The 25,279-nt window shown below is 46.1% G+C and overlaps 1 protein-coding gene across 1 annotated transcript in view; it reads right to left on the reverse strand.

The window, feature by feature from the left end:
• SCTR (secretin receptor) overlaps window positions 1-25,279 on the reverse strand; it is an 83,876-nt gene that overhangs the window by 2,970 nt on the left and 55,627 nt on the right. Inside the window, exons 5-11 of the mRNA XM_515761.8 lie at window positions 22,328-22,425; window positions 20,664-20,796; window positions 18,385-18,538; window positions 9,864-9,924; window positions 8,587-8,656; window positions 5,381-5,472; window positions 3,455-3,581 (exon numbers count right to left, since the gene is read on the reverse strand). Coding sequence (XP_515761.3) covers window positions 3,455-3,581; window positions 5,381-5,472; window positions 8,587-8,656; window positions 9,864-9,924; window positions 18,385-18,538; window positions 20,664-20,796; window positions 22,328-22,425 — 735 coding nt within the window. The remainder of the gene's footprint in view (window positions 1-3,454; window positions 3,582-5,380; window positions 5,473-8,586; window positions 8,657-9,863; window positions 9,925-18,384; window positions 18,539-20,663; window positions 20,797-22,327; window positions 22,426-25,279) is intronic.

Consider the following 25,279-nt stretch of genomic DNA (forward strand, 5'->3'; position numbering starts at 1 on the left):
GCTTTTAAAGATCCCCACACAGTTCCAAAAAACGGGCATCATGGTCCTGGAACTACTGTCAGAGAGGGAGTAAAAGGCACTTCAAGGCAGGCTTTGAAATGAAACAGACTTGGATCGGAGCACAGCTAGGCCTGAGTAATTGTAGGTCCCAGGTGCTTCATTTAACCTCGCCAAAGCCCTCGGAGGCAGGTGGGAGGATCTTCACCTCACAAGCGAGGGAACTGAGGCACGGAGGGGTTCAGGCATGCCTGGAGCTCTGTGTGCTTGGCCCAGAGCCACGAGCAGGCCAAGGATGCTGCCCGTTGCATGGGCTAGGGTTGCCTGGCCTCCGCTGCCCTAGGGTCCAGGGACACATTTTCACTGTTCAGGGGACGGAGTTAGCTGTGCTCCAGTGTATATAGGGCAGGCCTCACACAAGCCAGCAAGTTTACTAATTTCCACCGTGATTCTCCGATCATTAAGAATGAAGACTTTGAAGAATTTTAATGACATGAAGAAATGTTCATGATGGGCATGATAGAGAATTAAACAAAACAAGCAAGATACAAAACCATACACATCATGATCCCAATTATGTGTGTGTATCTTTGTGGAAAGAAAAGAGACGGAAGTAAACACACCAACATTTTAACAGAAGTTATTTCTGGGTTATGACGTTCTAGATTTTTTTTCTTACTATTTTTCTTTTTTTGAAAAACTTTTCCTTATTTCCCAAATTATTCACAATAAGCAAGCATTATTTATACAATTAGAAAGAGTGAATACATATTTTTTTTTGGAGACGGAGTCTCACTCTGTCACCCAGGCTGGAGTGCAGTGGCGCGATCTCGGCTCACTGCAACCTCTGCCTCCCAGGTTCAAGCAATTCTCTTGCCTCAGCCTCCCGAGTAACTGGGACTACAGGCACACACCGCCATGCCTGGCTAATTTTTTGTATTTTAGTAGAGACAGGCTTTCACCATGTTGCCCAGGCTGGTCTCGAACTCCTGAGCTCAGGCAATTCGCCTGCCTCGGCCTCCCAAAGTGCTAGGATTACAGGTGTGAGCCCCCGCGCCCGGCCATAAATACATTTTTAAAGAGTATATGACAGTGATGGTGTTATTACAATTGTATGTGTTCTTCTTTAAGCCCCGTCTTTTAGAAATGCATACTAAACTCTTTGCAGATGAAATAACATGATGTTTTGAATTTACTTAAAAAGATAGGGGTAGTAGGTAGGGACGGAGATGAAACAAGACAGGCCATGAGTGGATACTGCTGAGGCTGGGGATAGGTAATGGGATTCATTGTCCTATTCTCTTCACTTTTGTATATGAAAAACATTTTCTCATATGTGTGTGTATATATAAGAATATATATACATATTCTTATATATATATACACATATGTATATATACATATGTATATACATATATTCATATGAATATGAATATATACACATATATACATATGAATATATACATATATACATATGAATATATATACACATATATACGTATGAATATATATACACATATATATGTATGAATATATATACACATATATACGTATGAATATATATACACATATATACGTATGAATATATATACACATATATACGTATGAATATATATACACATATATACGTATGAATATATATACACATATATACATATGAATATATATATACATATATACATATGAATATATATACATATATATGTATAAAACTTTAAAAGATCCTTTTTCTTCATCAACATTCGTATGAGAACATCAGGAAAGTGCTTTTGATTTTCTCTTGGCAAGACATTTTCCCAGAGAAGTAGTCCACAGTCCCAACCATTAGCCCCAACTCTGAGGGACAGGAAGTCCCCATCCATGGCCAGGCAGACCCGGGTCCAAGCTCTCAGCATGGTCCCTTTTCTGAGCCAGGTCAAGTCCTTCCACCCGACTGGTCCTCAAATCCTCTACCTGCTAGATGGGCCATTGTGTGCCCAGCCTCCCTGGACGTTACAAGAGCCGTGGTGAGGAAAGCTAGCTCCCTGGCCCCCAGGCCCAGAGGAAAAGAATCCTGGATTAAGCCAGAGGCTGAGTTCTCTGAAGGTCTGGGGCACTGACAGGGGTTACTGGGTAGAGGGCCAGCTTAGGGGAGGGTGTGGTCTGAAGGTGTGGGTAGGGCAAGACCTGACTCCACTCAGTGATGTGTCCCCAGTGAGGCATCCTCCCTAGAACCTGTAAGTAACAGGAAGATCCTACCCTGAACAGAGCTCTAGGGATGAGGGGAGGGTTTGAACCCCTGCTCGCAGGCCGAGGCCACCCCAGTGAAAGCTTGGCTGGACAATATCGCCCTACCGTGGAAATGTCGTTAAGGACTAAGTCCTTTAAAAAATACTACTGGGAGAATTTTGTCTCAGGCCCTAGAGCCTATAATCACTGGCTTCTCCCAGCCGTCAGTTTGATTTTGTCTTATGGATATGCGAAATTTTGAAACAATTGTTTTGTCTTTGCTTTGGCTACTGGGAAGCTCCCTATCATACTTATGACCCATCTCTCCCTCCTGTATAGAACTTTATCATATTTGTTTCTGTGTAGCAACCCAACCAGTTGTACATTCTTTTTTTCACTGATCCTTCATCTACTTATTTTTTGTCCTTTGTATGTTTTTCCCAAAAGCGACATTGCATTATTTTTGGAAGGAAATAGCTATGAGTAAATAAACAAATGGCATTGTGAAGTTTGGGATTCATGTTCAGGCTCCCTCTGCCCAAACATGTTTACTGTTGTTGTTTTTAAGTTCACAGCATCTTGTGGAATTAGTAGGTAAGTGCTTTTCCACCTCACTTTATTTTTTAAAGTCAGTTTTTAGTTTTAATAATTTGCATATGCACATGGTTTCAGAGAATCAAAGGATTCCTGTTACAGAACCAGCAGCCTCCTGACACCCCACCCTCACTTCCTGTTCCTCAGATGCAACTGCTCCTTGAAACTGTCTTAACTGCTTCTAAAAAATATGCTGGTGTCGCCACTTGAGGAGTTTTCAGTCTAAGGCATTTTCTATGGACTTCCCAGCGTGAAGATGAGGACAGTGTTCTCTTCCAAACACCCGCCCCACACTCCCGCGAGGCTCATCTTCCCGCCCCAGTGTTTGATGACTCGGCCATCCGCGCTTACGTTATTTTGACCATGTATATGCTATTGAGAGTTGTACAATATAGTGTACTGGGGCTACTTTTCCTTTTTATTTTCCCTGAAGTCAGTCTCTCCATCTCTCTTAGTTTTATCTCCCACCCCCATTTGACTGGTGGGGATCAGGGATCCCACTCAGGGACCTGTAGCACTGTGAGGTCCGACCCCTTCTTCCCCTGGGTCTCTGCCAGATAAGGCATCTGGCTTGCAGTCTCTATGCCCTCCACCTCTCCCTAAGGACACAGAGAACTCCTCTTTTCAGCTGGCAGCCCCAGTCCTGGAAGCTTACCTGGAATGAGCCAAGGGCCAGTTCAAAAAACAGCTGGATCTCCATAGCGTCCTCTGGGGAGAAGGCGAAGATGATGTAGTGGATGCCAAAGAGGGGGATCAGCAGGAGAGTGGACCTGGCCAGGCGCCTGGGGACACAGAAAGGCTGTAGCCTCCACTCTGCCTCCCTGCGCCCTTTCTCCTCCTGTGGGCACACAGCTGTGCCACTCCCCAGCTCGGGACTGACTGCTGAGGCTGGCTAGCAGTACCCCAAACTTTTTTGTTTTCATTTATTTTGAAAATTTCTAACTCCCACATATCCATCACTCAGATACAACAATTTTTGACTCATGGCAAAGCCCCAAACTTTCTGATCATGCACCTCCATCAGTAAAAAGAAAATAAACAGTACCTACACCATTAACTTTATTTATAAATTACGTGCCTACATCACTGCTGCTCTATGTCTAACATCATACAAGCAAAGCCGGCTTTCTCATTTGCTAGATAATAAATATCTGTAGGGATAAATTCTTGTATTTTCTTCCCAGATTAGGGTTGCCAAACTTAGCAAATAAAAATACAGAATCCCCAGTTAAATCTGAATTTCAGATAAACAATGGACACCATGTGGGGGTATAAATATTGAAAAACGATTTGTCGTTTATCCAAAATTCAAATGTAACTGGGCATCCTGTATTTTACCTGGCAACTTTATCCCAGGTCCCCAGGAATCTGACACCAAGTAATCTGAGCCACTGTCAGATTCTCAAAACACGAAACACCATGGAGAAGGTCTCTGGGGGACACTAATTTGTCCTGTTTTTGTTTTGTTTTTTTCTTCTTTTTGAGACAGAGTCTTGCTGTGTTGTGCAGGCAGGAGTGCAGTGGCGCAATCTCAGCTCACTGCAACCTCTGCCTCCCAGGTTCAAGCGATTCTCCTATCTCAGCCTCCCGAGTAGCTGAGATTACAGGCACCCTCCACCATGCCTGGCTAATTTTTGTATTTTTAGCAAAGACGAGGTTTCACCATCTTGACCAGGCTGGTCTCGAACTCCTGACCTCAAGTGATCTGCCCACCTTGGCCTCCCAAAGTGCTGGGATTATAGGTGTGAGCCACCGCGCCTGGACGCTAATTTGTCTTTAATATAATTTATGGGCTGAATTATGTCCACACCTACTGCCAAATTTTTACACTGAAGTCCTAGCCCCCAGTATCTCAGAATGTGACTGCATTTGGAGAAAGGTCTTGAAAGAGGAGGCTAAGTTACAACAAGGATGGAGTGGGGCCTAATCAAATCAACTGGTGTCCTTAGAAGAGGAAATATGGACACACAGAGGGACATCAGGGATGCCCACACACAGAGCAAAGACCCTGTGAGGACACAGCAAGAAATGCTTCAGAAGAAACCAAACCTGTCGACGCCTTGATCTTGGACTTTCAGCCTCCAGAACTCTGAGAAAATACATATCAGCTGTTTAAGCAACCTACTCTGTGATATTTTGTTATGGAAGCCCTAGAAAACGAACGTATTTCTCTTTAACATTTGAAAGGTCTTAAGTGTTTTTGGATCACGCACTTCCCTAAAATCTGATGAAACCGTAGTTCATCCTCCTCTGAAAATACACGTACTGTACCTACACACATTTGTGTGAATTTCAGTCTTTGAAGCCCATGTGGAGACTCCCTAGCCTTGCCCCAAGGATAAGATCTCTCTGCCATCAGGCTTCCTGCCTGAGGTTTCTTGGTGTTTCCACCCCCATACAGTGTCTGAGGCTCTAAAATCAGACCATTCCCCGCAACCGCCCCCATGTACCTGTTAAACTTCTTACGACTGGGTCTACAACTTTTCCTCCGTCTCCAATAGCTAGCACCAGTTAAGTAAACAGTAGGTGCTCAGTAAATGCTTGCTGACTGACCATGCCTCAGTCTTTGCCCTTCACTTACTTATAATGGCTGACTTCATTTCCTCTTGTTTCTTGGGTTCTAAGTTTTCTCATCAGGATTCTTAGAATGTTTATAAAAAGGATGAAATTAATCTGCAAAACACAAGGCAGAGGTGGGGCTGAAGGTATCTTGCTTTTCCAGCCACCTCTCCTGGCCCTGTCCCCTGGACCTGAGGGCAGAGAAGACATTGCAGACACCACAGCCAGGATGGCTCACCAGTACTGCCGCTCCTCTCCATCCCCTCCCCACCCCCAGTCCTGGTGAAACACTGTCTAGAGTCCATGGCTGGAGGCAGCACTCCCTCCTGCCCCTGGGCTGCAGAAGCTCTAAGGTCTGCTTAGTTGCAAGGCAGATCACTCACCCTTGCAGAGCATTGGAAGCCCCTGGGGATATTGTTAAAATGCAGGTTTGGGGTGGACCTGAGATTCTGCATTTCTAACAAGCTCCCAGGTAATACAATGCCAAAGCTGACTGCCTTTACAGCAGTGGTTCTCAAAGTTTAGGGTACCCATTGCTGGGCTCTAACCCCACAGGTTATGGTTCAGTAAGTCTGGGGTGGGGCCGAAGAATTATTTTTAACAAGCTCCCAGGTGATGCTGAAGCTGCTGGTGTGAGGCCCAGTTTGCAGCTCAATCGCCAGCTTCAAGAAGCCACCCTTGATTACTTCCCTTTCCTGATTCACTGTATTTAGGGATAATATTACTGTGTAAGAGCACTTAAAATATCTTTTTTTTCTTGTGAACTATGATTGGAAGAGAAAATATCTTAAAAGGTCAAATGCATGTGTCTGTCAAACATGTATGTGCCTCCTTATGTGCCAATTCAATTGTAACTTCCTGAAGGACAGGAGCGCAGTCTTTTTATTCATTTTGGTGTCCCCTCCCCCAACCCCAGTGCCCAGTGCCAACAACATTAGGAAGTTGCCCACATGGTAGCATCTCTCCCTCCCTCACACACCTGCTCCAGCCATTTTATAGAAGCAGGGATCAGTGGAATCACCCAGCCTCACACCCGCATTGTTCACACAAGCAGCCTGGGGCCTGGGAATGCTTGCCAAAAGACACAGGATTAGTGGCTGTCTAGGACTCCTGGCCCAGCACTGCTTTTCGGGGAACCCTGCTTCTCTGCAACTTGTTTATGCATCTTGTTGTAAGCTGGCTATGCATGCTCTCAACTCATTAAGGCTATTTAGTTTAATTTTGTTTGCCTTAGAGTTGTATTTAATTTAATAGGGAGCACTTGAAGACAAAAAAAAGAAGGAAGGAAGGAAGGAAAGAGGGAGGGAGGGAGGGAAGGAAGAAAGAAAGAGGGAGGGAGGGAGGGAAGGAAGGCAGGAAGGAAGGAAGAAAGCAAGCAAGCAGAAAACAAGGAAAGAAAGAAAGTCTTTAAGTTCCCAAGAATGAGTCCATTTTTAAATAGTGGAATTCCAGGCCCCATGCTAGGTTGGTAGGGAGATATTTTGCATCAGGAGTGCTCATCCAACATCCTCAATTGCTGAATAAACCACAGTCCTCTGAAACCAGCCCTGGACACTGGAGCTGGCCGTCCTTCATCCAGGGTTGTCCTGGGCTGGGCTGTCCAAATCCCAGAATAACAGCAGGGCTTGCTTAACTAAATGAGGAAACAGCCTCCAGCATGATATTATGAAGCCATGGCAAATCAGTTTATCAAGGAATTACACATGAAACAGGAAAGCTCACATCTATTGCTAAGTGAAAAACAAAAAACAAAAAAACAAAAAAACAAAACCTAATTAAGGATTTTGAAAAAGAAAAGTACGTCTGCTCAAAGAAGAAGGAGGAAGGAAAACACATGGTCATAACATATATGTAGCTGGGAGAATGATGAATGATTTTTTTTTTCCTTTTTAAAAAATACATTTTGTGCCAGGCACAGTGGTTCACGCCTGCAATTTCAGCACTTTGGGAGGCTGAGGCAGGCAGATCACTCGAGTCCAGGAATTCAAGACCAGCCTGGGCAACACAGTGAAAACTCATCTCTACAAAAAATTAGCTAGGCGTGGTGGTGGGAGCCTTTAGTCCCAGCTACTCGGGAGGCTGATGTGGGAGGGTCACCTGAGCCCAGGAGGTGGAGGTTGCAGTGAGTCATGGGTTGCGCCACTGCGCTCCAGCCTGGGTGACAGAGTGAGACCCTGTCTCAAAAAGTAAAACCAAAACAAACATTTTGTATTTTGCATTTTTTGCTCAGATTATATAATTAAAAAAGAATAAAAGAAGGTTGTCATGGAATGGTCCTCTCCTCTCAACCAATCCCAAGATGCCACCCAGGCAGCTACTGGAAGAGAAGGGGCCCTGTCCTGTGCCCTCTCCCCCTACCCCACGCAGGTGAGCCTGCACAGGACACTCACTTTCAACTGGTTCTGCAGCCTTGGGCATCCCTGGGCTGTCCGTGTGGATGTTACTTCCAGCCAAGGGACTGCTTCCATCCATGAGATGATTCCTGCGTGTCCCCATGTGCCTTCCCTCCTCTGTCCCCCTATGCTGAACCATACCCATGGGCTGGGCTACAGGACTCTACCCTGGCACAGAGCAGAATCGCCTGGGGACCAGTACCCAGGCCTCTTGCCAGAAAAAGAAATGGAATCAATAGCTATCAGTATTTTCTAAAAGCTCCCAGGTGATTCAAAAGGGCCACCAGGGTTGACACCCGCAAGCTCCTGTCCAAGATGGTCACCCAGCATGTCTTCCCTGGGGCCGCCCCTCCAGGCCTAAGCCCACTCGCAGCACTGCAAAGTCCCAAGACCATGGCCCCACTGAGCTTCCCCGATCTGCACTCCCACCCTCTTCAGTGATCTCAGCTTAGCGACTCATCCCAGGTTAACAAGCAAATCCCTAGAAAAATGTTCAAGGCCCACAGGTCTGAGCCAGTGAAGGTGGAATTTCAGGCCAATGGGACCCAGCCAGTTTAGAACAAGGAGCTCTGCTCACCACACTTGAGCTGCTGCTTGTGGGAAAGAACCAGGTTCGCAGGCTCTTGCCTCCAGCTCAGCCCTCACTGCACTCCCACACATTCTGCAGGGGGCAGAGCTTTCACACCCCACGCTGCTCACCAACCTCACAAACACTGTGGTTTATCCCTCCTGGCACCTGCAGGGAGCCCTGTCCTTCCACCCTCTGCCCCTGTGGGCTGGTCACCGTTTCCGTCTCTCCCACTGATCCCCAGCTAGGGAGAGGAGGGCCACTCACCAGGATGGAGAGGATCACAGGACCACGAATGATCCACCAGATGGATGCGTTGGCATTGATGTCCCAGCACCTAAGGGAGGGACAGCTGGGCATGGTTATGAGCGGGAGCTGTGGGAGCTGGGCTAACCAGCAAGGACATGTTCCCTGAGGTGGCCCTTGGTATGAAGGACCTGTGTTTGTGGCACTGAGCCCCTGCAGTCGTGTGCCCAGCACCATTAGAACCCCCCCTCCTGCCACCCAGGAGCAGTGCTGGGGCTGAGGGAGTGGCCACCTGTCTCCCTGTGAGAACCTGAGAGCCGGGAGACTCCCAGATCCAAAAGTTAGCTCACTGTCAGAATTCACCAGCGAGCACGGTGGCAAACTCAGCTACCAACAGAAGCCAGGAAGATGACATCAGTAAGAGAAGTGGTGGATGGCTGACATGTGACCTCAGGATCTGGGGACATCAGGCCTGGAGGGTACTGAGCAAACTGGGGAGCATGTGCCCTGTCCAAGACAGCCGCAGCTCTGCTCCAGCTTATTTTTGCCACAAGGAAAAATGGAACGTGTTAAAGGACCTCTCCATTTTTTTCTAGACAAGCTGAAAATCCAGACTTTTTAAAAAAGTGAATTCACCCAATACAAAAATTACTTTGAAGCAATTATTTCGGGCTAAATTTGGACTATAGACACTTGGATGTCTCATTTGACCTCATCCACTTATTGGCCTGGTTGTGTCGTTATGCCCCTGAGAAATCAACTCCCATGCTGCCCCGCTGCCTCGCTGCTGCCCTGCTGCCTCTCCTCTTCCCCAGCTTCTTTGAAGCTTGCTTCCCATGTACCTACTCCCAGGTGCGTCCCCTGGGCTCACTGCCACCCTCAATGCCTGACTTCTTTAGAGTCTGGCTCTGCAGGGCTCCTAAACACCCAGGGGTAGAGAGGCATCCAGGAGGCAGATCCCAGGAGGAAGAAAAAGCTGGACTAGCCCTTCCTTGAGTTTCTTCCATGGAGCAACACCTGCCTGGAGCCCCGTAGCTCTTGTCTGGCATCTGAGCCACATGCAGAGTGGACAGGCAGCAAGAAGACAGGAAGGCCAGGACAGTGCAGGCATGGCCAAGGCTGCTCGGCCCACCTGGAAACACACCTGGGAAGCAGTGAGCATCAGTCCAGGGAACTCATCTGTGGCCTCTACTTTGAGAAAAAAGCCTTTCCTAGATAGCTCCAAAGAAGTAACTATGCTGTTTGAAAAGCTGGACGATGTCAGATACATTCTTGTTATCCTCCTTCCGTTAGCTTACCCAACATCTTCCAGAAAGTGTCTGGCAATAGCCCACAAAGCAACAAAAACGGCTGGAGAACCTGAGGATTAAAAACAAAGGGAGGAGCAGAAGAGAGAGGACTCAATTTTCAACACACATATCAGAACAGGACAATTGGTTACCCCAGCCCAGCTACTGAGCAGGTGCCAAGATTTGGTTTCCACAGAAATCCCTCTGCCATCTTGTGCCATCTTGTGTGAATGTGGCACCATGTGCCTCAAGGGTGCCGGGCATGCCCTGGGGACTATGGCAGAATCAGAAGGATCCCAAAGGCCACTTGGTGTTAGGGGTCTCCTGGGAACCCAGGCCAGACTCCAGAGGACCACTGCAAAGTATAGAGGGGCTGGGACTCCTGGGCAGGCTCGTGGACACATGGAGGCAGCTGGAGAGCCCCCTTCTCATACTGTGATCTGCCTGGCCACGTGCAGCAGGGAGGAGGAAGTGGAGAAGGGGTGGACACAGGTCATGAAAGAAACGTTGATTTTATTCAAATATTGGTTTGTAAAAAGCTTGGCCATTTAACAGCTAAGGTAAGCCATCACTGTCATGTTTAAACAAAAATATAATTTGGACTAGAGATGAGATCAAGTCCACAAGAATTTAGAAGAGAAAATACAACAACATTTCCTGACTTCTAGTTAAACATGGCAAACTGAACTTATACATTTATCCCTACTTCCCCTGAAGCCCCTCTAAAATGATAATAAAGAAATAGAAATGGTAAAAGCCCATAAGGACAAAGACTGAGAAGGAAGGGCAGAGTAGAGGAGAGATGGCAACACGCTTAGGCACACAGAAGCCTGGCAGAGGAGTGGCAGCTGATGTCCCGAGCAGAGGAAGCTGAAACAGAAGTGCTGTCTGGGGCAATGCCGCTGGGGAAGTGCCCAAGGATGCTCTAGGGCCAGGGCACCCGGTACCCAGGAGGCAGGCGGCAGAGTGGGGCTGGGGCAGGAGGATGGTTTGAAGTCTGGATAAGAAACAGATAAGCACCCCAGGCGGCCAGCACTACCCTCACCAGACTGAATAGTCAACTTCCAACAGAGTTTATTCTCTGGAATTACTGAACCAAGGAGAACAGGGCTGCAGCCCAGCAGAGGGTTGGAGGGGTTGCTCAGCTGAGCAGGAATGGAGTGACGGTCTACACCAGCACTCAAGGTGGCTCTTGAGCACCTGGTATGTGGCTGGTCCCTACTGAGTTGGGCACTAAATGCAAGATAGATGCCATATTTTGAAGACTTGGTACAAATAAAACGACGTAAAACATGGCCAGACGCGGTGGTTCATGCCTGTAATCTCAGCACTTTGGGAGGCTGAGGCAGGTGGATCACCTGAGGTCAGGAGTTCGAGACCAGCCTGGCCAACATGGCGAAACCCTGTCTCTATTAAAAAAACAAAAATTAGCCAGGCATGGTGGTGCATGCCTGTAATCCCAGCTACTCGGGAGGCTGAGGTGGGAGAATAGCTTGAACCCGGGAGGCGGAGGTTGCAGTGAGTCAAGATTGCGCCACTGCACTCCAGCCTGGGTGACAAGAGAGGAACTCCGTCTCAAAAAAAAAAAAAAAAAAATGTAAAATATGTCATTACCAATTTTTATATTGATTATACATTGAAATGATACTATTTTGGTCACCTTGGGTTGAACAGAATAGATTATTGAAACAAATACTGCCTGTTTCATTTTACTGTGTTGATTGTGGCTACTAGAAAATTTTAAGCTAGATGTATGGCTCAGATTCTTTTTTTTTTTAAGCAGAAATACTTAAATCAGGTTCTATTTCTAGTGGACATGCTCAAGCTGAATGGTAAAAGCCCTGGTCCCCGGGCCGCTCAGTTTTCAGGCCTCTACTGAATGGGCTTCTACCCCTACCCCAGCCCTCTACCCTCTGCCCACCTCCCTGCCACTGCACGCTGGAGATGAAAGGATTCTCTAGAGGAACTGAACAGCCCCAGACAAAGGGCCTATAGATAGCCATGGGGGGACCCCCCAACACTTCCAGTCCAGTGTCCCTTGAGAGACAAACCCCACACCCCCAACAGCCAGTAGCCGGCTCTGAAGTGATTCATTCTTAAATAGGAACAGACAGCCAAGGTCACCAACATCTTATTACATAAAAGACACAGACCAAAACAATCAGAGAAAAGGAACTCAGAGGAAACAGACCATACAGGAAGCAGAAGGAACTTGAACAAAACAACTCTAAGGAACGCCATCGGAGAGATAAAAGGTCGTATCTACAAGACACAAACAGGATGCTGTCAACAGGGAGTGCCCGGAGAACAAGAAAGGGGGCTTAGGAACGGAGCATATGATAACCACAATTAAACACGCAATAGACGGGTTGGAAGATAAAGACTAGGAATCTCTCAGCAGAATAAACAACAGTGGAATGAAAAGTAGGAAAAAGAAATTCGAACATTAGAGGTTATTCCAGGATGTACAACATTAGACTAAAGGGAGTTTCAGAAAACAGAGGATAAAAAACAGAAGGAAAAAACAATTAAATAGATAATGTAAGAACATTTTCAAGAAATGAAAGACATGAATTTTCAGATGAAAGGGACACCGTATGCCAGGAAAAAAGATGAAAAAAGGCCTGCATCACAGCACATCCCTGTGACATTTCAGAACACAGAGAGAAGATCCTGCAGCTTATGTAGAAAGGAATAAAAAATTCACGAAGCAAAATGGCATGGCACATCCCATAACACTGATGCCAAAACACAAGACCCTCAAAATTCTGGGGAAAATGATTTTTCAACTTTTTTTTTTTTTTTTTTTTTGAGATGAAGTCTCACTCTGTTGCCCAGGCTGGAGTGCAGTGGTCTCAGCTCTCTGCAACCTCCACCACCCGGGTTCAAGTGATTCTCCTGTCTCAGCCTCTTGAGTAGCTGAGATTACAGGCACCCACCACCACCCCTGACTAATTTTTGTATTTTAGTAGAGACAGGGTTTCAACACGTTGGCCAGGATGGTCTCGAACTCCTGACCTCAAGTGATCTGCCCACCTTGGCCTCCCAAATTGCTGGGATTACAGGTGTGAGCCACTGTGCCTGGACTTCAGCTTGTTTTATGTCCAGCAAAATAATGAATTAGGTATGAAGGTTGAACGAAGATATCTTCAGACATGGGATTAAAAAAATGTTCCTTTCAGGTGCTCTTGGTTAGACAGATACTGGAGGATGTGCTCCAACACAACTAGAGAGTAAACCAAAGACAGGGAGATGAGAAAGAAAGGAAACAGGATTTGTGGAAGAAGGTGAAAGCTAAGGGAGCTGAGCAAATCTGGAGAACAGCCAGCCCAAGTCAAGCAAGAAGGCAGAAAGCTCTAGAAAAAAACACTGGCAAGTATACCAGGTTGAATAGTGTCTCCCTAAAATTCATGTCAACCCAGCACCTCAGACTGTAACCTTACTTGGAAATAGGGTCTTTGCAGATGTAATTGGTTAAGATAAAGTCATACTGGAGTATGGTGGGCCACTACTCCAGCATGATTGGCATCCTTATAAGAAGGCCATGAGAGACACACAGAGAGAGAAGACACAGAGGAAGAAGTCCATGTAAAGACATAAGCAGGAATGGGGCTGATGCAACTACAAACCAAGGAATGCCAAGCATTGCCAGCCACCACCAGAAGGTAGGAAAGAGATATGGGAGGGATCCTCCGTCAGGGCCTCCAGAAGAAACCAACCCTGCAGACACTTTGATTTCAGACTTCTGGCCTCCAGAACTGTGAGAGAGTAAATTTCTGTTGTTTTAAGCCACCAAGTTTGTGGCAATTTGTTAAGATAGCCTTAGGAACTAATATAGCAGGAAACAAACAAATAGGAACTGATAGATTTCCTATTGCATTTGATGATTTGGAAAATAAATAGCATTGGAAGGCTGTCCAAAGAATTTGAGAGAATTGATGCTGGCAATATATATATATATATAAAAAGCAAAGGAAAAATGATTCCAGGAAAATAAAAAGTTAATAAGATTGAAAGTAAAATTATTGTACACCACTTATCTCAGTGGTAAACACTATTTACATAGATATAATAATGTATACACTGAATCTGATTTAGCCAAAAATGATAAGAAACTGTAATGGAAGAATGGAGGTAGAGGATTAAGAATTTTATATTCTTGGTCAGGCGCAATGGCTCACAACTATAATCCCAGCACTTCAGGAAGTTGATGCAGGAGGATCGTTTGGGCCCAGGAGTTCAAGACCAACCTGGGAGACATGGCAAGACCCTGTCTCTACAATAAATGTAAAAAATCAGCCAGATGTGGTGGCATGCACCTGTAGTCCTAGCTACTTAGGAGGCTGAGCCAGGAGGATCGCTTGAGCCCAGGAGCTTGAGGTTGCAGTGGGCTATGATTGAACCACTGCACTCCAGCTTGGGCAAGAGAGTGAGATCCTGTCTCAGAAAAGAAAAAATAATTTTATATTCTTATCTTCCATCATGTGGAGTCAATAACTAATGCTTCAAACAGACAAATCAAGAAATAGTAGTGTATTGATTTTAGAAACACGAGAGTAAACCTTAGGAGAAACAAGTTAAAAGAGTGAAAGGCATTAACTCTGGAGGCTGAGCTCGGGAATAAGAAGTGAAGGCAGGAGATAGCTTTTGTTTATTATAAACCTTGTAGTCTTTTGTTTAATTATTTAAACCAAGTACATGAATGACTTTGATAAAAATAACAATTAAACAAATGCCTTGGGCTGGGTGTGGTGGCTCATGCCTGTAATCCCAGCACTTTGGGAGGCTGAGGCAGGAGGATCACTTGAGGCCAGGAGTTCAAGACCAGCCTGGGCAACATAGTGAGACACTGTCTCTACAAAAAATAAAAATAAGTAAATAAAAATTAGCTAGGTACAGTGGTGCATGCCTGTAGTCACAGCCACTCAGGCGGCTGAGGCAGAAGGATCACTTGAGCCCAGGAGGTTGAGGCTGCAGTGAGCCAAGATTGAACAGTTGCACTCCAGCCTGGGTGACAAAGAGAGACCCTATCTTGAAAAAAAAAAAAAAGCCGGGCATGGTGGCTCACGCCTGTAATCCCAGCACTTTGGGAGGCCGAGGCAGGTGGATCAAGAGGTCAGGAGACTGAGACCATCCTGGCTAACACAGTGAAACCCCGTCTCTACTAAAAATACAAAAAATTAGCTGGGTGTGGTGGTGGGCTCCTGTAATCCCAGCTACTCAGGAGGCTGAGGCAGGAGAATGGTGTGAACCCGGCAGGCGGAGCTTGCAGTGAGCCCAGATTGCGCCACTGCACTCCAGCCTGGGCAACAGGGCAAGACTCTCTCTCAAAAAAAAAAAAAAAAAAGTCTTGCCTCAATTCTTGGTGCTTTGGGCAAAGAACATGGGTTTTGAGAGGCACTTGTTCATTATCTTCCATCCTTAGTGGCAAGTTGGTGGGAAAGTTTGCAAAATTTATAATGGTTTAAGTTGGTGGCTCAGTGTGGCCCCTGGACCAGCAGCATGAGCAACACCTGGGAACACGTCAGAAATGCAGAGTCTCAGGCCACCCCAGACCCACTGCCTCAGAGTCTCTGGGCAGGGAGTGCAGCAAGCTGGGTTTGGCAGACCCTCATCCATGCTGAGGCAGAACCGCCAGTGCCAGCCACTCACTCTCACTCGCTGAGTGGCAGCCTGGCTCATCTATAAAGCCTGCGCTGTCACTATTCTCTGGATACAGACTCACACCTCAGCCGCTCTGAAAAAGTCAAAGCTTTGGGTAAGTGTTAAAAACCTTAAACATGCTCACTCCTTTCCACTCAGGAATCCACGTCCTGGGATTCTGTATTACATACAGAAAACACTTTGCCCATAAAGGTATTCATCACTGTGCTATTTATAACAGTGAGACAACCTAAATGTCCAAACAATAGGTATGTGGTTAAATACATCTATATCACATCTATCTATCTATGTGGTAGTTTAAAATGTTTATGAAAGATTTGACATAATACAGAACATGCTTATGTGTTAATGGGAAGAAGTGAAATTCAAAATTCTTCATAGAGAATGACCACAGCTATGTGAGGAAAAACTGCAAGTAGAAAAAAATGTTGGAAGGAAATCTCAGAAAAAGTTCAATCTGTGGGACTAGGGTAATTTTTTTTTGTGTACTTAAAAAAAATTTTTTTACAAGGTTTTACAGTAGGGGTGTACCCATTTAAGCAACCTATCTTTGGTGAAATCAGTATAATTTCAAGCAGGGGCCGTTACCTTCGCATGAAAAGGGCTTCTCACAGATAGAGGGGCTTCAGGCCTTCTAGGGACCCTTCAGGGTCTCTTTGGTGTCTGGCAGGCAAACAGGCCAGGAGGAAGAGAACCATTGCTGTTTTATATGTTACTCAATTCTCAGCACCCAGCACAGGGCTGGCGTACAGAAGATGCTCCACAAAGATTTGAAGAAGAAAGCAAGGTTCTTATTATTTCATTCCAACATCTTAAAATCCTGTGACAGAGATATTATCACAATGCAGCTTTGTAATCCCTGAACACAGGAAGTGCTCAAAGAATGTTGAATAAATTATGGTTCTGATATTATAGATGGGAAAACTGTCCATGTTCATACAGCTGAATCCTGGCATATCTGGGATTTAAAGCTTAGTGAACTGGGCTCAGTGAGTTGGGTGCTTTTTTGGCAAAGCCAGCTGCATAAGGCAAGTCCCTGGTCCCCAGGCACTCTGGGATTGCTGGCCTCTAGAGACATCGGCATAACTCTGCAACCTCCCGATGGCCCAGGGTCAGGTGCTAACTGGGCTGCCAAGGTTCAGAAGCAGGAGGGCTCAGCAAGCTCTGCCAGCTCAGGCAGCTTCCCTGATCGGAAGACAGGGCCCTTGTAAATAAGGATTTAGACAAGCAGAAAAGGCAGCAGAGGGCATTCCTGGCAGGGACACTTCTTAAAGGCACCAGGAAGAAACCAAAAGAAGCTAATGCTTGGTGCACATGACTATCTCTGTAAGCCTTTGAGTCGCTCACAGGAACCTGGCTCTCTGTCTAGAACTCCTTAGGGTAACGTTCATGTTTATCAAATGAGCAACTAATGGATGAATGGATAGAGGAATGGATGGATGAGTGGGTGGATGTGTGCATGGGTGGGTGGATGGATGGATGGATGGATGGATGGGTGTTAATGGCAGGGTAAAAGTTAAAGGGCTTTGGAAACAGACAAGTCTTGGCTTGAATCCTGAGGTCTGTCCTTGTTTACCATGTGAGTTGGTATGTTACGTTGTGTCTGTGAGCTGAGGTCTCTGAGAGGCCTCTGGAGATTGCTACAATGATTAAATGATACATGTAAAGTGCTGAATCCAATGCCTGGCACATAGCAAGTGCCCCTAAAATGGAAGTTGTTTGTCGTCTTCATTGACCGAAAAAGAAAAGGGACAGAGATGGAATGGGGGCCCGCACTTGGCTGTCTCGCTCTCATTCTCCCTCTTTCCTAGACAATGAATCCCGAATTTCCTTTAGGAAGTCATGTGGTTTGAGTAGCTAAGGGCAATCAACATATTTCATTCTCTCAGGCCTCTGTGACTAGTTCAAGGGTGTCTATGAGATTTAAGCCATCCAACCAGAGTGCACCTCAGAATATTTGCTGAGAATGCTGGACGGAGTCTCTTTCTTTCTCTCATTGGAGTTCGGTACAAGGAAGTCTCTAGCCCAGAAGCTGTTGGCCATTCCATTGGGAACACCAGCTTAACTACAAAGCCGATGTTACGAAAGGCAAAGTAGAGACAGAAAGCAACAGTGTGACGCTGCTGGATTCAGCCTCTCCTGAAGTTGGTGATCACTGGACTTTTCAGTTATATGAGCCAATTAATTTCGTTTATGTTTAAAGGTTTACAGATTTTCTGATGCCAGCAGTCAAAAGCGTCCTAACACAGAAAGGAAGCAAGAAAGAGGATGTAGGAATGGACCGTCTAAAGGCAGATGAGGCAAAAAGTATTGGGTGGGAATGAACTGTAAAAAGCTCTAGATGCCAGAAACTGGGGCTAAATTTGAGCTAGGATTTCCCACTTGACAGATAAGTAAACTGAGACCAGAGGGTTAAACATCAAGGAACTTGTCTAAGATTACACAAGTTAGCTGGATGCGGTGGCTCACGCCTGTAATCCCATCACTTTGGGAGGCCGAGGCGGGCGGATCACCTGAGGTCAGGAGTTCAAAACTAGCCTGACCAACATGGCGAAACCCTGTCTCTACTAAAAATACAAAATTAGCTGGATGTGGTGGCACATGCCTGTAATCCCAGCTACTTGGGAAGCTGAGGTAGGAGAATCACTTGAACCTGGGAGATGAAGGTTGCAGTGAGCCAAGATGATGCCATTGCACTTCAGCCTGGGCAACAAGAGCAAAACTCCAACTCAAAAAAAAAAAAAAAAAAAAAGATTACACAAGTTAGTTAAGTGTGGAGCTGGAACTAAAAGCCAAACCCTCCAACTCTCGACTCAGCACCCCTTCCCACATACCATGCAGATATCAGACCCAGGGAGAAACATACCCCATCCGAATGCCACAAATCCCTGGAGGTACTTTCTTTCAGAGAAGAAGGAGATGGCGAGGAGTGTGTGAAGGTAGAGGCCTTCCACCAGCAGCCAGGAGTAGTTGGCCATGATGCAGTACTGGAACAGCACCATGACCAGCTTGCAGCCCCCCTGGAGAGAGAGAGGCAGCTGAACCCAGGCCGGGTGGCAGTGGGGTTCCCTCTGGTGAGTGGCCCCAAAGGGAGCAACAGGGTGTTGTAGGGGCAGGAGCCAGGCCACAAGAGCGGGCCTCTGGGGTTCAAGGCCATCTTCTGTGGCCTTCCTCCATCAGGCCTGCAGCATTCTCTAGAGAGTAGGAGTCCACAGGCCTAGTGGGTTCAGTCAAGCTGGCCAATGAGCCATCATAGGAGCAGGAACTAGGTTCAAATCCTAGCACTGGCTGCCAGGCTAGATGAGGAGGCAGTCCTTCAACTACAGAACTGTGTCGGATACTGCCCAATCCCCTCATTTTTTCAGATGAGGAAACCAAGGCCTAGAAAGGGAAGAGATTTCTGAGCAAAGGGTTAAAAAAATCTTTTCTAAGCTCAGTTCCCTTGCAAACACATAATGAAGGGGTGTGCCAAGTCTGTTAGGAGGTACCACTGATTATGGTAAAAATGGCCCTGGCTGGTACATTGCACTCTCCACATATCTGATGGGGATGTCATGGAGTTGGACTTCCCTGATGCAGTGACTGACTCTTTTAACAGGCATGTCCCCTGCAGGGATCCCCGGAAGTTATGCCTGTAGAATTGTGGGGCACCAGGCTTCTACACCAGCACAGCTCCTGTACCTCTGCCATGGTAGGGCCTTTGTCCTTTTCTTTGCATTGGGCTGTCCCCTGGGGATGGGACAGCTCCCGGGATAGCCGTAGGGCTGCTGCAAAGACAAGCCCGAGAAGGAGGAGCGCCCGGTGCTGCCTGCGGGACAGTGGTGGTTCCTGCCTTACGGCCTTCCCAGAGGCTCTGACTCCAGGCAAGGCCCATGGTTGTTGTGAGTCTAATGTTTAGTAAAACCTGAGAAGGTTCCCTGCTGGGGCATTGCTGGCCTTGTCCACTGCTGGTCAGTAATGAAGCATGGCTAGGATTTAAGGCTCCTGACTCCCAGCAGGTACTCTTGTTTCATCCTGGAGACCTCCTTGAGAGACATGGATCCTACCTGAAGAACCGCTCAGTCTGAGTCAGAAAATACACACACACACACACACACACACACACACACAACTCTGAACAATACAAACAGGTGAGTGGTAGGAAGTGGCAGGCAGGTTGGCTGAACTAATCTCAATTTCCAATCTCTTTTCTCCCTTGCTCGCCTCTACTATAGAGATTGTGATAGTAAAAAACTCCATCACCCTGCTTCCTTTGCAATTAAGTGTGGTTACATGACTCAACTCTACCCAATGAGATGTAGGTAGGAGTTTCTGGGGAAGGTGCCCTTTCTCAATAGAAAGGCAAAGCTGCCCAAAAGATAAAAAAATGTTTAACGTTTTACCTTTCTCCTTCTTGCCTGGAACACAGACAGGAGGCCTGGGGTTGCAGCAGTCATATTGCAACCATGTGGTACAAAGCACGACATCAAAGGCCTACTCTAAGGATGGCAGTGCAGAAACAGGGGAAAAGACTGTGTCCCTCATGGCATCACACAGCCATTGCACCACCTCATCTGTGGACTGCTTACGTAGGAAACAGCCCCCATTTGTTTAAGACCCCAATATATAGTTTTCTGTTATTCGCAGCAAAAGGAATCCCAACTGACACACAGGGTGATTGCAATGAATTGAGTCATCTGGGCATTTGGAAGGAGAAAGGGGGTTAGATTTAAGAAAACACAACGTTTTATTGCAAATACATTTATACAGACATACTGGCCCATGCTCACCCTTTTCTTTTTATGACCAACCCCCACCCTCTCCAGACTGGGTCATCTTTCTTCAGCTGGGAACTGGCAGAAGTAGGGAAAAGAGGAGTCTCCCTATATATCTAATTCCTAGAGTGACCAGTTCACTCCTGGACACTGGGAGTTTATGGCAACCCCCACGAGCTTCTCTCCTACATGACCCAGATTGTGCACATGTGGCTGTGGAATTTCCCTGAACCTCCTGGCCCAGTGTCAGCACTGGCTGCTTTATCCTTGGTATTAAGTGCAGCCTCAGCAGGGGGTTGGGGGAAGGACAACTAGGCTACTCCCCTCTCCAAAGCTAGGCTGGGGAAGGCAGGCGGGCCTGGCGACATCCTGGGGCACCCAGACATATTACCCTGTGGGCATCGCAGTAGGTGACATCATCTGAGGAGAAGAGCACGGCATCCTTGATGAAGTTGGACAGGGCACGAAGGATGAAGGACACGAACAGGTGCATGTGGATGTAGTTGCGAGTGCAGTGGAGCCTCCTGCAGGGAGAGAAAGTAGGGACATAGAGGCCAGAGCCTGAGGGGCTGGGACTCAGCCAGGCCCACCTGCCACCAGTGCACTGGGGGAACTGAGGCCCTAGACTTCAGCTGTTTCCGGGTAACACATTCTGTGAGCATAACCTGAATGAGGACCTGGGTCCCCAGGTGGCCAGTCTAATTTGCTACATGCTGCAGTGAGAAAAAAAAAAAAAGGCCAGCCACAGTGTGGCTCACACCTGTAATCCCAGTACTTAGGGAGGCCAAGGCAGGAAGATCACTTGAGGCCATGAGTTCAACATATTGAGACTTCTGTATCTACAAAAAAATTGTTTTTGTTTTTAATTAGCTGGGCATGGTGGTGCCTTCCTGTATTCCTTGTACAAGAGGCTGAAGTGGGAGGATTGCTTGAGCCCAGGAGTTCTACCATTGCCACTGCACTCCAGCCTCAGCAGCAGAGCAAGACTTTGTCTCTAAATGAATAAATAAAAAGCTGGGGCTGTAGGGGCAACATTGTATTCTGCCCTGACCTACCACCATCTCCAGCTCCCAGAATTGTTTTGGGGGAGGGGTGAGGACGGCAACCAGAACGGGAGAGGGCTAGGGGCACAGAAAGTACACAGGCTGCAGGGAGAAAGCAGATACTGGCTCTGCCACTTAGCAGCTATATGACCTTGAGCAAGACTTTTCACCTCCCGGAGCCTCAGTGTCCTCCTCTGCTGCAGGGGACAGAAGTCAGTTACTTGTTCTGCTTCTTCTGGTACCGGAAACAGGCTTTCTTCTGGGAAACCCATTCCAGCTCTGGATTGGGAGGGCTCCACCCTTCTCACCCTCATGACAGACTTGATCAATCAGAGTGCTCCATCGCTGTCCATAGTGATTGGCTCAGAGTTGGGCATGTGACCTAAGCCCGGCCTATGAGAACTCTGAGGACTTTTACTGGAACCAGAGGGGAAGAGGCTCTTGTTGGCCCTGGGGTTGCCGAGCTAGCAGGATGAATGCCAGCAACTGCTGGTGGTTGTCTCTGCCACTTCTGCAGAAAGCCTCCCAGAGGATGAGGCCAACCCAGAGCAGTGGAATGGAGGGAGACGGACCTAGCTGCTGATGCCACTGAACACCTGGATCCAGCCATGCCTACAGCAGATGCCCATGAACTTGCCACTTACATGGGTCAGGTCGCCTTTGTTTTTCTTATGCTGTTTCGAGGTGGATTTCTGTCTCTTGCAACAGAATCTCGCTAGTACTACTGTAAAATGGGGTTCCTGTTACCTATCTCATAGCATTGTGTGAAAATTAGAATACATATAAAGCGACCGGCCGCAAGTTCTCAGTAGTGCTTAGTAAATGTTGAAAAAATAAAGGGATGAATGAGGTCACAGGAACCTCGATGTTTTGCCATAGGTCAGCTTTAGATCAAGAGACGACAAGGTAGTTCACTCAGACCTTCCTCTTTCTGTCCTGGGTGGTTGAGAAGAGACCCAAAGTCTGTACCTGAGGAGGGCTGGGGTATGGAGAGCTGGCAGTGTGTTCTCACCGGAAAGCACAGAGGATGCCAAGGGCGACCAGGAGCATGACCAGGGAGGAGCTGTAGCCCACGGTGTACATGACTTTCAGCTTCAGCAGGTAGGAGTGCTGCAGAGAGAGGCACGTGTCAGCCCAGCCGGCCCTCCTGGCTAGCTCTGCCTTCTGTGCCTCACTGCATCTGCTTCAGGCAGCTTGAACCCACCGACGCTGCTATTCTGTCCATACCTCAAGGACGCCAATTCACAGACACATAACACCGTAACATCTTGGCATTGGAAAACCCTTAGGGATCATCTGATGATCCCTAAGGATCATCCCTAAGTTTGAATTGATGCCAATTCAAACTTCCATCTTATGTATAGGGCCCCTTACCAACTCTCTGAATTCAAACCTTTGCTTGAATACCTCTAGAGACAAAGTGCTCACTGCCCTTTGAGAAAGTTATTTGGTGTAAAATAGCACAAAATATTAGATTTTGTTTATGTGAAGCTAAAATCAATTACTTGCACCACCTATTGGTCCATTTTCTGTCTTCTGGATCCACTTAAAATGGATTTGTCTTTTATATAAGGCCGGTTTTATATAGAAAAGTTACAAAGGTCATTCAGGGAGGCCTGCCATTTTTTAATACAGCTATTCTGCCCATCTGTTTCTCTTTCATTTTCTCTATGTCAAATATTCCCTGTGTCAGGTCGGGTGTGTTGGCTCATGCCTGTAATCCCAGCACTTTGGGAGTCTAAGGAGGAAGGATTGCTCGAGCTCAGGAGTTCAAGACCAGCCTGGGCAACATTGCGAAACACTGTCTCTACAAAAAATTTTAAAATTAGCCAGGCACAATGGTGCACACATGTGGTCACAGCCACTCAGAGGCTGAGGTAGGAGGATCACTCCAGCCTGGGAGGTCAAGGCTGCAGTGAGCTGTGATCCAGCCACTGCACTCCAGCCTGGATGACAGAGTAAGACCCTGTCTCAAATAAATAAATACATACATACATACATACATATTCCCTGTGTCTTTAACCTCTTTCCACAATCCTTCAACCTTTAGTTAAATTAATATGCTCCAGTTTGTTAATGTCCTTCTTAAATAAGACCCCCAGAACCACATAGCTGAAAAGCTCCAGATGCATTCTCTGACCAGGAAGAGGTAGAAGGGGTCCATCACCTCCCATCTCCCCTGATCTATACATTGCGCGCCTATGCAGCCAAGCAGGCATTCACTTATTCAGCAGCCACTTCACACTATTGGCTCGTCTTTAAGTCAAAAAGATCTAAGTGGAATATTGGTCAGAAAATTAAAAGATCTGGCCAGGCATGGTGGCTCACACCTATAATCCCAGCACTTTAGGAGGCCAAAGTCGGTGGATCACTTGAGGTTAGAGTTCGAGACCAGCCTGGACAACGTGGAGAAACCCTGTCTCTACCAAAAATACAAAAATTAGCCAGGCCTGGTGGCGTGCACCTGTAATCCCAGCTACTTGGGAGGCTGAGGCAGGAGGCTCGCTTGAACCCGGGAGGTGGGGGTTGCAGTGAGCTGAGATTGCACCACTGCACTCCAGCCTGGGCTGGAGACCCTGTCTCAAAAAAAAAAAAAAAATTTTGAAAGATCTGCATTTAGGTCCAAAAAATAAAGTATCAAAAAGAATCAAGGGAATAAAAATTAAAAGAATAATTTTTACCAACCAAACTAACAAATATGTAAAAGTAATAATTTTCTCTGCAGGTGAGGGTATAGTGGGACTCAAAACTGGTTCAATCTTTCTGGAAGGTAATATAGAAATATGTATCAAGAACCTTTGAAATATGACCTTTTGACCTCCCTTCTACCTTCAGGAATTGATTCTAAGAAATAATCAGAAATTTAAAAGCATATTTATACATGAAGATGTTTATCACAGAAGTATTAGTGATTAAAAAAACCCAAATGTCCAACAATAGAATAGTTACATCAATTATTTCAAATACAAATTACTTTCATGGTATACCACTAATAAAATGTTGTCTACCAAGAATTTAAAATGAATCAGGACATGCCGATATATTATTACATGAAAAGGCAGAATTCAAACTTTACATGTGCAATGTGATTCCAGCTATATGTAAAAACATATTAGGGAATTATATGAAAACTGATTCTGCTGAGAATTTTTAAAATAAATAAATTTTAAAAAGATTTATATGAAATTACCTTTTATGTAGATCCAAAATGATTGAATATCAACACAAAAAATAAAGAAAATAAAAAAACTGAATATCAGCCATTCCATGTGGTTCAATCTCATACATACAGAGAGACAAGATTGTAAAGAGATATGGCTGATGTTAACAGTGGTTAACTTTGTATTATAGGCTTGCAAATAGAGTTGTTATTTTCTTTTATAATTTTTCTATACTTCTAATTTTTCCACAGTGGATAAGGGCTATTTATAACCAAAAGAAAAGGGTAATTATTTTTTTAAGAAGGCACAAGAATAGAATAGGGGAAACCTGGCTGACAGCTCTTCATGGGAAAGTAAACTTGAGGCTTAGAAAGACCCAAGCTCCATGGTGTCACACAGTGTACTGTAGAGAAAGAACACAGGCTTCAGAGCCAGGAGACAAGGGTTCCAAACCCGGACTGTGACTCACCAACTGTGTGACCTTGAGCAAATTATTTAACTTCTTTGAGCCTCAGATTCCTCATCTGCAAAATGGGGGTAATAATATCTACCTTGCAGACTTGTTGGAAGAACAAATACAGTGTCAGATAGAGTACCTAGACAATGCCTTGGCATGTAGCAAACACTCAGTGTATGGTAATTTTACTTTTTCCGCACCCCACCATCCTCCTTCAGAATGAGTCAGCGGTTTGAGATGGTAGGAAGTCTGAGCATGAAATGGCTCAAAAATTAGCTTTATTCTCAGTTACACTGATGGAGTGCTGTGGGCAGCTGGCCACGTGGGAATGTTTGGAGAGGCTAGG

This window comes from Pan troglodytes, chromosome 13 (assembly GCF_028858775.2).
Source record: "Pan troglodytes isolate AG18354 chromosome 13, NHGRI_mPanTro3-v2.0_pri, whole genome shotgun sequence".
Classification (NCBI taxonomy): domain Eukaryota; kingdom Metazoa; phylum Chordata; class Mammalia; order Primates; family Hominidae; genus Pan; species Pan troglodytes.